The sequence below is a fragment of the Halictus rubicundus genome, chromosome 7 (assembly GCF_050948215.1).
Source record: "Halictus rubicundus isolate RS-2024b chromosome 7, iyHalRubi1_principal, whole genome shotgun sequence".
NCBI lineage: Eukaryota > Metazoa > Arthropoda > Insecta > Hymenoptera > Halictidae > Halictus > Halictus rubicundus.
Window position 1 is genome coordinate 252,494 of NC_135155.1, and position 14,018 is coordinate 266,511.

General features: G+C 55.5%; 1 protein-coding gene across 2 annotated transcripts in view; it reads right to left on the minus strand.

The window, feature by feature from the left end:
• Window positions 1-210: 210 nt before the first annotated feature.
• The window catches only part of LOC143355924 (facilitated trehalose transporter Tret1), a 117,178-nt gene continuing 103,370 nt past the window's right edge, over window positions 211-14,018 (minus strand). For both annotated transcript variants that reach the window (XM_076791152.1, XM_076791151.1), the window contains exon 3: window positions 211-1,731. In XM_076791152.1, coding sequence (XP_076647267.1) covers window positions 317-1,731 — 1,415 coding nt within the window. In that variant the 3' untranslated portion in view covers window positions 211-316. The remainder of the gene's footprint in view (window positions 1,732-14,018) is intronic.

Sequence of the window (14,018 nt, forward strand, 5' to 3'; positions counted from 1 at the left end):
TTTTCTCGTAACGTAACTAAAATTTATTCAGTCTTTGAAAAAGTTGATTGAAATTTGAAATGACGTACTTCATTAAACAAGCAAAAAACGGAGTGCAAATAAACAATCTAGAATCATATATATTTTTAAAAAATCTTGGTATGCCCAGTACTAACAGTACCAGCACCCCTGTATTGTAGCCACTTGCGAAATAAGTCATAGAACATTAAATTTAATAAACTATGTCATTTATTTCCATCTTTGTTACTAATTCAGTGTATAAATAGATCAAAAATATTATGCGTCGTATTCAAAGTATATTGTTTAATTTATAATATTATGCCGAAGTATCCTCAACATGTTCAATTTTTTTCTTCGTACAATTTCTTTTATTCAGAAGCGCTTGAATTTCGTTGTAAGTCTTACCTTTGGTTTCCGGCACAAAGAACATCACCATTAGAAACGCCAAGAAACAGGATATTGAGAAGAAGAAATAAACGGTATGGGAACCAAGACTATCGCCAATTACTTGATACAGTTTCGAAACGGTGAAACCGAGTATTCCATCGAAAACGGTAATAATAGCACCGGCGATGCCTTTCACTTCAGAGGCAAATAGTTCTCCGATAAGAGCGTTAGTTAAAGTACCCAGGCCAATTTGGTAAGCTATTTGGAAGGCAATCACGTCGACCACAGAAAGAAAATTGACTGCCGAAACGTCAATGTCCCTTGCTTCGAGCATAAGATAAATCGCAAGAACGGCTAAAGTAATGAACGACCCCAGGCTAGAAATCATTAGAAGCGGCCGTCTTCCAGCTCCTTCTACCGTCGCGGTGGCTAAACCGCCGGAAACAAGCCCAACAGCCAAAACTAAAATAGTCGCAAGATTTGAGTTAATACCAACCGATGCTTTCTCAAACAGCACTTGCAAATACTGCATGGTGCTAAAATTTCCACTAAGTTGTTGAGCTGCCACCAAACCAAGAATGATGTTTAGAGCTTTTAAGTTATTCGGTAACCGCATTGTCTTAAGTCTAGCTAACCAAGTATGTTTAATTGTTTTCGTACTCTGAGTCGAATTCACTGATAAACGAGACTTGTGTGAGTCAGAAGACACTCGCACGACTAAGTACAACTCTCTGGTTGCATCATTAATATCATGGATACCTTTAAAAAATGCTAATGACTTAGAAGCTTCCGTCTTACAACCTTTGGCAGCCAAGAAATGAGGAGTTTCGGGGAACCATACAAAACACAGTATAAACAGAATTGGAATCGTTAAGAGGATCGCTGCTAAGACTCGATAAGACACCCAAGGTCCTATGCTACAGGCTAATAAAGATCCAGTAAAGACGTTCACCGCGGTCAAAGTCCCAAGAGCGCCTCTAATATTGACGTCGGACACTTCGGAGATATACATGGGATTTGCAGTGTAAGAAATACCAACACCTATACCGAGTATTATTCGTGAAATGTAGAGGGCCTCTACAGTTGTTGCAAACAACACGATGATCCAACCAATGATGAAGAAGACGCTCGATAACATAAGACAACGTTTGCGACCGAACCTGTCAGCTAAACAAGCTCCCAGAAACGGACCAATCATAGAACCAATCACAGTTAAAGAGACAAGCCATGAACATTCATCGTCTGTTAGTTTCACAGGTACGTCGCTGTTGCCAGAAGTTAGTCGAGACAGAGAAGTGGTTGTCCATCCATATACCGTGCCGACAGCCACCATGGATAGTGTCGCTGAAATTTGAAAATTGTCACATGTTCGTTTTAATTGTATAAAGAAAAAGTTTGTGTATATGTCCGATAATATCTTATTTAAGGGCCAAGTCGCCGTGGACCCGCGATAAGGTAGAGTGACCATGTTACCGACAAGATTAGGCGAAAAATGGTTTCACGTGCGTCAACTTTTTGTCTTTATATGAGAATACTTTTCGCTGGGAAAGGGCTCTCATTCGAAAGAGGAAGGTTCAATACAGCGCGCGCTAGTCACTATCTGACGAGACTCTGCAGATATTTTGTAATATAAGTGTTAGAAGTAGGTCAAAAATTGTTGATATGCATGCCACGGAATCCAAGCATTTTTATGCCATTGGATCAGTTTTTTGGATAAAATCGAGGGTAGCGCGCGCTAGGAAATATCTCCATCTACAAACAGAGCTACATTTTGTCTTGATTCTCCGCGAAATAAAGCACAAAAACTAAAAAAACAAAAAAAAAAATAAAACTTGACGCACGTTTCGACATGGCTTCCTGACGTCAGAATTCGTGGTATCGATAATATAGAGCAAAAAATGTGACAAGTTTAGTCACAGACTTAAGACCGGATCAAGGGCAAGACGGATCTTAACACGTTGACAGATCTTAACATGTTTGCTCATGGCACCAACATGAACTTTTTATTATGCGATGACGGTCACCGGTGGTCCCCACGTCGCTGCAGCCAAGTCGAGTGCCGGTTACCGATGACCCACACAGCAGTCAACGTGTTAACACTTAGCCGACCGATCGGGCAAATTTCCCCACTTTAAAGTAAGTCGGTGCACAACCGATCGGGGAGATCTCCCAGTTTGACCTTAGCAATGCATTTCTCGTTTTCTGTTATTATTAACTACCTTGATCTGGAGTTGTGAACGAAAACACGCACAACTGACACCGACACTGACCCCAACTGACACTGATCCCATTGATCACATAAATAATTTTCGGACATTTTTGATTTCAAATAGTAAATTTCAGTCCTTGTTACTTCCGAAAAATGCGCGGTGGACAGCGCAGTTTGGCATCCCCGAGCGCGGTGGAAACCGTATAGTTCACTTAGCGCGCGCGGTCGACTATGTGTTAAGTCTGTGTCTGAAGCCTGTGAACAGAAATTGTACAGCAGTTACCGACCTGCTGACTCAGCAAAAGTTACGTGACTATCCTTGGCCCGTAATGAAATACGTGAAAAAATCAATTTTCTTAACTAATTGTGTTTCACAACTCTCTTTTATGGGGAGTCGGAGAAAGAACAAGCGTCAGGATCGAGGTGGAGGAAACGATGCGCAGTGGTCGGAAAATGCTAAAACGTGGCCAAAATGCCAAAAAAGAATTTTCCGTTAGGCATGTAGCCCTTGCCTACTGGGTACTCAGGTAATGGCTCTATGGGGAAACCACAGTAAAAAGGTTTTACCATGTATACGAACAAAATGGTGGGAGTACAAATATCGCGTTTATTCATCACGCAATTTTCGAGCAGTGCACTACGGTGTCAAAAAGAAAGTGAGAAGGGGTGATGCCCTGGCTGCTCGGATGATAGAGGTCCTCAGGACAATGGGGGTGAGGTTCTCCAGGTACGTCAAAACGGCGGACCTCCGCTTCAGGGACCTGGATGACTCTGTCACCACCGAGGAAAAGTAGAACGGCGGTGGTGGTGGCCACGAGGTGCCCACCCGAAGCTGTCAAAGTTCGAAATGTTAAATCCCCGGCAGGCGGGCTGGGCACGGCGTGGCTGCAATGCCCCGATGCAGCTGCCCGCTTGCTGGTGGACGGGAGGAAGCTCCGTATGGGATGGTCCGCCGCACGCGTGGAGGTGCTGGACGCCAGGACGCTTCAGTGCTTCCGCTGCCTAGCCATGGGGCATGTCAGGCAGCGGTGTACCAGCAGTGTTGCCAGAAGCGGCCAGTGCTTCAGATGCGGTGTGACTGACCACCGGGCCAATGTGTGCTCGGTGGTGATTCGGTGCCCGATCTACACCGAGTTGGGCAGGCCCGTCGGGAACAAGGCGGGGAGCTCTGCGTGATCTCCACCTCCGAAAAGAAGTCGGTAATCTGGAGGGGGGGGGGGAGTACCTGGTAATCTCCCCAGTAGACCGGTCGTAGAGAGAGGGGGTGCCGGGCCCACCACGGGCACTACGCCCTCCCCACTTCCCACTAAGGGGCTGGAGATGGAGGTGGACACCCCACTTCCACAGACGGCTCGACCGGAGTCGGCGGAGCCGGGACCGTCCACGTCTACGATTAATGCCCCAGACGTTCCCGGTTCTGCTAACGAACCTTAACCACTCACGTCGGGCTCAGGACCTGTTAGTCCAAGGCCCGGTTGAGCGGTGGGTCCGGCTGGCTGTCATCACGGAACCGTATGGTGTCCCTGATAACCCCCCTTGGGTAGAAGACATGATGGCGGCGGTGGGACAAATTAATACTCCCATCGCCGCCATAGGGTAGACTAACACAAGGCTTCTCCCCGGGGATGGACTGGCCGCAGGGTAGGGGCCGTGGGGACCGAGGGGATATGGGCTTAGTAGTGGTGACTCGGATCCACTACTAGGTATGCCACAGTGGTGGCGGTCATGTCCCTAAAATCTTCTACGCTCCACCTCCTCGTGGTGGTCCCTGGGAACACACATAGTTGTGTGTTGCTAACGGAGATAGGGGTATTCCGCGGGAAGTAGTCCCAATGATGTGTGAGGCGATGCCGGCGGGATCTTCGGATCCTGGCAGGGCCTCCCTTGCCGGTAAGGCTCTCACGGAGGGATGAAAACCGCGGACCAATGGGTCCTGCGACAACGACCGGGGAGGTCGCCGCAGGGCCCAATGCCGTAAACCGGTGGTCATGTTTTACCAGAACGGTGGTCTTGCCTTAATCGGCCGGGCCGCGAGGATGATAACCTCTATAAAAAATCCCCAACCCTAAGCTTAGGTGCGCGGTGAGAGGGTTCGCCCTGGTTACAGGGCGTGGCTGGTGGGGTACATCAGCCGCGAGCGCACCAACCTCGGGATACATGCCGAACTCCCGTTGGAAATAGGCTTGCCTGAGTAGTGGGGGCTCTGCCCAGGTCGACATCATTTCCCGCCATTCTCGTGGGATTAACATGGAGTTTAAAAATAAAAATCAAAATGATGAAGGGAAGGAGGGGGGACCACACCCGGAAGTGGTTGAGGGCGGAGCGGTGGTGCCAGCACCATTGGTAAGGGGACCAACACCGGCCCCGGTGAATCTGATGCCGCCTCCGGCACCGGTTCCCCGGTGCCCGACCAGGAGGATGACCGGGCGTCGGTCCGCTCGGGGGTCAGCAGCGGGAGCAGAAAGTGACCGCTGGATTCGGCGGAGGTCTCGCCGACGGCGGTCGACAAGCGGGGGCCTTGAGGAGACCTCCCAGAAACCCCGCCCGGAGATAAGGAGCCTTCTCCCCGGAGAGCTGGCCGCTCTAATTGTTGAGCGGTTCTGCGACAACCGGGATATGGCGGAACGGAGCCGGAACCTGAAGGGGACATTCTTCAAAGGGTTCCGTGACAACCATGAGGATATAGAGGCGGCGGTACAGGAGCTAGTCCGCAGGGGCGTCCAGGGTGGACACCATGTATCTGACTCCTGCCCTCCCTCCCTCATGGACCCCGAAAGCGCCTGGCTGCGGGAGATGTGCGCGGCCCTCGAGAGGGAACTCTGGGATACCCGCGAAACGCTGGAGGCCATCAGGGGGGAACTGATGGCGATGAAGCGGTTGCGGGACGCTGCCCCCCTTCCGGCCCCCAGCGTCGGAGCGGAGATAGTGGCGCCCGCATCTGACATGTTGGCTCACCCTGACACCCGCGCCTGCGCCCGCGCCGCCGACGCCGGCCCCCGCCCCGGTGGCGGGAGAGGTCGCGAAGGCGAAAAAGAAGAAGAAGAAGGGGGCGAATGCCGCGGCCCAGGTCCCGTCCACCACCGCGGCCCCGGCTGCCTCTGATGAGGACACCTGGGCGAAGATGGTGGGCAGGCGAGAGAAAGCCGCTGCAAAGGCCGCTGCCAAAGCCGGTAAGTCCGCACCCAACCAGAAGGGAGGGAATGCTGCGGCCCCTGCCGCGAAGGGCAGGAACGCCCCGGCCAGGGTGAAAGCCCCCCCCCCTCGTGCGGCGGCGGTCACGCTGACCGTCCCCGAGGGGGTAAAGGCCACCTATGAGGAGGCGATCCGGAGGGCACGCCAGGGCGTCGACCTGGATGCCCTAGGCATTGGGGCCCAACACTGGAAGAGGGCGGTAACCGGGGGTCTCGTTATAGAGGTCCCCGGTGCCGACGGAGGCTCCAAGGCCGACGCCCTGGCGGCGAAGATGTCCGCCGTCCTGGGGGACATGGGGGTGAAGATTTGCAGGCCCGTGAAGAAGGCGGAATTTCGCCTCACGGGCCTGGATGTGTCCGCGATCCTCCCGGAGGTGGCCGAGGCGGTTGCGAAGGCCGGGGGCTGCACCGTCGAGTCCGTGAGGGTGGGGGAAGTGAAGATCCCACCCAACGGGCTCGGCACGAAATGGGTGCAGTGCCCGGCCGTAGCAGCGCTGGCCTTGGAAAAGGCCGGCAAAGTGAGGGTGGGGTGGCCCACCGTCCAGGTGGTGGTTCTGGAGGCGCGGCCGCTGCAGTGCTTCCGCTGCCTAGCCCTGGGCCACGTCCGGCAGCAGTGCACTTCAGCGGAGGACCGCAGCGGCCATTGTTACCGTTGCGGGGATGCGTCCCACCGGGCGGTGGATTGCAAGGCCCCACCCCACTGCGTGGTTTGCGCGGCGGTGGGCCGGCCGGCAAACCACAAGGCGAGGAGTAAAGCTTGCTCCCCGCCTCCGAAGGCGAAGAAGGGCGCAAAAAAGGGGGGCGGTGTGGCGCCTCCCCAAAGCCCGCCGGAAAGCCCGCCCAGGGGGACTCAGAGGTCATCTAAGGCCATTCCCACCACCTCCTCCCAACAAATCAATATGGAGGTGGAGGGAGACCCGAACGGGGCGAGAGACTCTAATCCCCCTGCCTCCCCATCCATCGTTGGGGGCGAGAGGCCTGAAGGCGCCGCATAATGGCCCACGCGCCTCGCCGGTCTGCCCAGCCGGTCCTCCAGGCCAACCTCAACCACTGCCGCCAGGCACAGGACCTGATGGTCCAGTGCCTGGAGGAGTGGGGGGTTGGCCTGGCCGTCGTCTCGGAGCCGTACAGCGTCCCGGACCATCCACACTGGTTCGGTGACGCTGACGGCTCCGTGGCGGTGTGGTCACGTCGCCATTCGGCGACCGTACCCCCCTGCTCCGTGGTCGAACGGGGCAAGGGGATGGTAATGGTGAAGTGGGAAAGACTTCTGGTCGTGGGGTGCTACAGCTCACCCAGTTATGACTCCGCCGCACTCGGGAGGTTCCTGGACCGGCTGGGGCTTATGATAGGCCCACATTTAGCCGGTCCGGTGTTGGTCCTGAGGGACTTCAATGCCAGGTCCTCCACATGGGGAAACCCCGGGACCAACGCCCGAGGCGGAGTCCTAGAAGACTGGGCGGAGGGGGTGGAGCTCCGGTTGTTAAACCGGGGCTCCGTGCCTACGTGCGTGAGGTGGAACGGCTGGTCGATAGTGGATGTATCGTTCGCGACCGCCGCCGCCTCTCGCCGTGTGTCCAACTGGCGGGTCTGGGATGGAGAAACTTTGTCGGACCACTGCTACATCCTGATGGACGTGGCAGTGGTCTCGGAACCGCCGGTGGACACGCCCCTCCGGCGTGGCACCCCGTCAGCGCCCAGATGGGCGCTGAAACGACTAGACGGGGACCTACTGAGGGCCGCAATTATCGGCTCCGCCTGGCCATCGGCCAGGGAGCGCGGGGCACAAAAGGGGCCGACTTGGATCCGGGACACGTTGCAAATGATTTGCGACGTGGCGATGCCCCGGGTCTGAGCTCAGCCCCCGAGAAAGTCAACATACTGGTGGTCGGGGGAGCTGGCCGAACTACGCAGTTCGGCCGGCCGAGCCCGCCGCCAGTACACCCGCGCCCGTCGCCGCCATTTTCTGGGCGGCGACGCGGAGCCGAGGGTCGCCGAGCTGTACAGGGAGTACAGATCGGCGGCCGTGGCCCTCAAGCGTGCTATAGCCGCTGCTAAGGCCAGGGCCTGGGAAGAGCTCCTGCTCACCCTCCGTGACGACCCATGGGGACGCCTATACAAGGCGGTGCTTGGGAAGCTCCGCCCCTGGGCGTCCCCGGTCCCGGAGAGGTTAGACCCGGAACTCTTGGGGCGCGTCGTAGATACCCTCTTCCCCCGCAGCGATGGGGAAGAGGGGAGGAGGGAACGCGCCCCGGAGCCGACCACAGAATGGTCGGATGAGTTCCGGGTCACCGTGTGGGAGCTTGACCGGGCCGTCCGGGAACTCCGGGCTGGAGGAAAGAAGGCCCCCGGCCCCGATGGGGTTCCCGGTGGTGTAATGGCCTTGGCCCTAAGGGTCTCGCCCCGGCGTTCAGGAGCGTCATGGACGCGAGCCTGCGCCGGGGAGTCTTCCCCGCAGTGTGGAAAAGTGCGTGCCTGGTTCTCCTCCACAAGGAGGGAAAACCCGATGAGTCTCCCTCTGCATACCGGCCGGTATGTTTACTCGACGAGGCGGGCAAGCTGTTCGAAAGAATAATTGCTGCCCGCCTCGTCGAGCACCTGTCGCGGGGTGGTCCCGACCTGAGCGACAGCCAGTATGGGTTCCGGAGGGGGCGCTCCACGATAGACGCCTTGGAGCGCCTGCGTCTCCTCCGTGAACGGGCTGTCGCTCGGGGCAGGGTGTTGATTGCGGTGTCGTTGGACATCTCCAACGCTTTCAACTCCCTGCCCTGGAAGGAGATAAAGAGACAGTAGGGACCCAGTTGTGTATATAAAGAGACTGCCGGTCGCGCACGTGCTTATAGTTCGGCGGTCGAGAGCAGAGCACACGGCGATCACGCGGCAGCGGTCAACGCGTTGCAAGACAAATAAATATCGCACGCGGTTCAAATGTCTTACGCGGGCACTTTGAAAGTCTTAACACTCCCCCTTTCGAAGTGCACTCTAAACAATCATTTCGCATACAATTTTCTTTGACTTATTTCTAATGAAGTACATAATTTGAAAAACATGAACTTTGTATTGCAATTACACTCTCACATCTTAAATTTAGCATATCAACACATTTTTCTAATTTAATTAATCTTTGGCAAAGACTTAGTTAATATATCCGCGACCATTTCGTTGGTATTCACATATTGCACGCTTATCTCACCCATCTCTTGCATTTCCCTAGTATAACGTGTGACGTAGCAGAATTTTCTACGTCCCTCCGAGCCGATATCGAGAGGCCCGGCCGCCCTTATGCAGCACCGATGCGATAACGGCAGTCGCGAGCGCTGTCCCTGGGAACGTCGAAAATCCCATGGGCAGAGAACGCTTTCAACGTTTTGAACGCTGCGCCACTTGGCGCGACGCGAATTTCCAGGACCGTAGCCGGGTCCCAGGGGGACCCTGACCCCTTTTTCCTCCTTCCAGGAGCGCGGGAAATCTCGAAGAGAGGCGCTCAAGGGACGGCTTCGAAGAACATCCCGCAGGAAGACAACAAGGGAGAAATCGAGCCCGGGTTCGCCAACCTGGAGGCGCCGTCAGGCACCGCCGCCTCTATATGGAGGTGGTGCGATCTATTGCCCTGTATGGGACACCCGTATGGCACCGCTCGCTCGGGGCCAGCCGGTGCAGCCAAGCACTCTTGGAAAGAGTTCGGCGCCGCTGGCTTTGCGGGCCATACGGGATTACAGCACCATCTCCGCCGAGGCAGCGGGACTCCTCGCCGTGGTTTCACTCTTCCATGTGGTGGCGGCGGAGCGGGCGAAGCTTTACCACATCGCCCGTTCCTTCCGCCGCCCGCCGGGGGTGGATCTCACGTGCGGGGAGGAGGAGGAGTTCGTATCCCAGATTCGTCAGGCCTGGACGGACATGTTTGCGGAGTGGAGGGCGCTCTTGGCGCCCTCCACACGTCCGACTGTCCGGGCCCTCCTGTCCATATTCGATACATGTTGCAGGAGGCGGGTTAGGTTGACCTTCCGCCTCACGTAGGTGCTCTCCGGCCACGATTGCTTCGGAGAGTATCTGCACAAGATGGGGCGGGAGCCGACTGGGCAGTGCCACCACTGCGGAGAAGATGTCAACACGGCGCGGCACACGTTGTAGGAATGACCAGTTTGGGCAGAGCCGCTCCGTGTCCTTAGAGCCGCAGTGGGCGGGTGGGACCTCTCGCTGGCGGCCGTGGTCGACCACATGGACGGCAGCGTGAGGTCGTGGATGGCGGTGGCCATCATTCCTGGTTGATATCAATTGTGGCCCCTTCAAATAATTGTCCGTTAGGAGCTACAACTTTCTTCCAGCGAATTTTCCACTTACTGAAACACTTCTTGAAATCATCTTTAGGGATAGCGGACAGCTGGCTCGTCGCATTCTGTTTTATTGCTTCTACATCCGCAAATCTTGGTCAGGATTATACGGAGGCTGGCGAAGTTGCGAAATGCCGTGTTTCACCAGAAAATTCTGTACAATTTGCGACGAATGGCCAGGTGCGTTGTTATGGTGAAGCATCCAATCATCACTTTTCCCACGTAATACGCGACGCTCACTTGACTCGATGCTTACTAAACTGCGTATCATTTTCAAATGACGGTATGCAGAGTTTTTCTTCGTGGGCAGGCCACTTATTTGCAAGGTCGTCTCTAATATAAACATGTGCTACCCACCTTAGCCCACTTAGGAATGAAGATATAAGCAAAGGTCGGATTTGTATGCAGAAATTGGTAGTCTATCGATTTAGGATACAAAAGGTAGGTCATTCCAATAAAAAAAAAACATTACTGTTCATAAGATCTCGGAAAATATGACCTTGAGATGACCTTCACCCAAGATAACTTTCTCCACTGTGGCGGCCCGTGCACGAGCACGCCGCCAGACCGTCGCCACATAATGTATACAGGACGCAGCAACGAAACTCGAGGCGGACGTGTCAATCGTCGCCTGCGATACGCTGCGCCCTAACAGATACGACTGTTCTCGGAAAACTTGAGAGACTCTCCAAGAGATCGGTTTCGAGGGCAGTCGTAACGATGCCGAAGAGGCATTCGTGAGCGGGCCCTTGCACGAGCAAGTCGATATAGAACATCGACCCGAGCGACACGATCGAGCAACGCGACCGCCGCGGCACGTGAATAAAGATTGTCGACCACGAATGAGTTTCATAATTCTTTCTCCTGTGTTCCCACATAATTGGTGACACCGACGTGAGCTGTCGCGCAAGGACAGGTTTTTCTCGGTTTCAACGGTAGCGCGAACAGTAACCGTTGGCGGGTGTGTGGTTCAGGAGAAGTTCAGCAACAGCGATGGCGAACCCTTGCCCAGCAGACGACACGGTAGCACGTGTGGCGATTCGCGTCCCTCCGTTTTGGGAGAAGAACCCGGGAACATGGTTCCGGCAACTGGAGTCGCAGTTCGTGCTGGGCGGAATCACGCAGGACTCCACCAAATACCACTACGTCAGTGCGCATTTGGAAAATCAGTACGCGGACGTGGTGAGCGACATCATAAACAACCCGCCAGCGCAGAACATGTACGAGACGCTGAAAGCGGAGTTGATCCAGCGCCTTTCGGCCACCAAGGAGCAGAAGATCCGCACGCTCTTGGAGCACGAAGAAATCGGCGACCGGAAGCCGTCGGTTTTCCTGCGTCGGTTACAAAACCTCGCGGGTGACATGGTGTCGGACGATTTTTTGAGAACAATGTGGCTGGGACGCCTTCCCGCGAGTGTACAAACTGTGCTAGTGACGCGGAAAACGGAAAGCTTGACCGAACTCGCTTCCCTCGCCGACGCCGTGGCGGAGGTGGCACCGCGTCCGCAGGTCACCGCTGCGTCGACCGCACCCGACGGAATCCACGCGGAGCTGGCCCAGCTACGCCGTGAGATCGCGGCCCTCCGCGTTGGGAGAAACAGTTACCGCCGTTCACGATCGCCGTCGCGAAGCGCCCGAAGGAGCCCTTCAAGGTCACGCGACCGCGGTGATTCGCCTCCCCCCGACGACGGTCGATGCTGGTATCACTGGAGGTTTGGTGCCGCAGCGACAAAATGCCGTCAGCCGTGCAATTTCGCGACGGAAAACAGACGGGCCGATCGCTAATGGCGGCAAGCGATTGCGAGCCGACTACGAGCCGCTTGTTCGTGACGGACCGAGTGACCAAGACAATGTTTATGGTGGACACCGGTTCAGATTTGTGTGTGTTTCCGCGGTCGCGCGTGACGGGTATGCGCGAGAAAACGAACTATGAGCTGTACGCGGCGAACGGCTCGACGATCTGGACCTACGGTTACGTCGCGTTCCGTTTAAACCTGGGACTGCGACGGGATTTTCCGTGGCGATTCGTCGTCGCCGATGTTACGACTCCGATCATAGGTGCCGATTTTCTCAGTTTTTTCAACCTTCTCGTCGACCTGCGCGCGAACAGACTGGTGGACGGGATAACTGCGTTATCGACGGCTGGACGCGTGGTCGGAAATCGCGCGGGAAGCGTAAAAGCGATATCCGGGGAATCTAGGTTCCATGCGATCCTCGCCGAGTTCCCGGATATCACGCGCCCATCAGGAGGGCACCGCACGACGAAGCACGAGACTCGCCACCACATCAGGACGACGCCGGGCCCGCCGGTGTCCTGCAAACCACGGCGTCTCGCACCCGACAAATTGCGGATCGCTAAAGCCGAGTTCGAGGCCATGATGAGGGACGGAACAGCGCGCCGTTCGCAGAGCTGTTGGTCATCGGCCCTTCATCTGGTCCCGAAGAAGGGTGACGAGTGGCGACCGTGCGGCGATTATCGGGCGTTGAACGCGAGAACAATTCCGGATAAATATCCTGTGCCTCACATTGAGGATTTCGCGCAACGTTTGGCCGGCAAGACGTTGTTCTCGACGATAGACCTAGTGCGGGCGTATAATCAAATCCCAGTGAACCCGGACGATATACCGAAAACCGCCATCACTACACCTTTCGGGCTGTTCGAGTTCCCTTGGATGTCGTTCGGACTACGAAACGCGGCCCAGACATTTCAGCGCTTCATGGACGAAGTCTTACGCGGACTCGACTGGTGCTACGTTTATATCGACAACATCCTTGTGGCATCGAGCTCGATCGAGGAGCACGAGCGCCATTTACACGAACTTTTTAGTCGTTTAAATGAGTACGGGGTGTTGGTGAATTGCGCGAAGTGCGTTTTTGGTGCGCCGGAAGTGACATTTTTGGGATATGCTGTGACCGCGAACGGCACACGGCCGTTGCCGCAGAAAGTCGAAGCAATTCGAACTTTCCCACGCCCAGAGACAGTGAAAGAACTGCGACAATTTCTGGGCATGCTGAATTTCTACCGACGTTTTGTGCCCGCGGCCGCATGGATCCAAGCGCCCCTAAATGGAGCTCTGCAGGGTAACGTCAAGGGCCGAACCCCCGTCGACTGGACGCCCGACAGGATTGAGGCTTTCGAACGATGCAAGGACAGCCTCGCCCGAGCCGCCATGCTTGCGCATCCCGATGCTTCGTTGCCCTTGGCGCTTTTTACGGACGCTTCGGATTTCACGGTGGGTGCAGCGTTGCAGCAGCGATCGAGCGACGGATGGCAACCGTTAGCGTTTTTCACAAAGAAACTAACGCAAGCCGAGCGAAAATATAGTCCATATGACCGGGAACTTCTGGCGGTATACAAGGCCGTCAGGTACTTCCGGCATATGGTAGAAGGTCGCGCGTTTACGATATTCACCGACCATAAACCGATCATTTTCGCGTTCGCACAAAAACCGGAAAAACATACCCCGCGACAGTTCCGGTACCTCGACTTCATTGGGCAATTCACGACCGACATTAAGCACGTGTCCGGAAAAGAAAACATCGTCGCCGACGCTTTGTCACGAATCGCGCAAATTTCTCAGGCCCTCGATTATGCGGAACTCGCCGAATCCCAGCAGCGGGACGAAGAGTTACGCGCGATTTTGCAATCGGACACGTCACTCGTGCTGAAACGTGTTACGTTTCCCGACGGAAGTCCGGCGGTTTACTGCGACACGACGACCCCCTCGTTGCGACCTTTCGTCACAAAGAAATTTCGTAAGCGCGCGTTCGATTCCATCCACAACCTCGCCCATCCCGGCGCGAAAGCGACCGCGCGGCTAGTAGCGCAACGTTTTGTGTGGCCAGGTATCCAGAAGGATTGTAAAACCTGGGCACAGGCGTGCGTGCCGTGCCAACGAG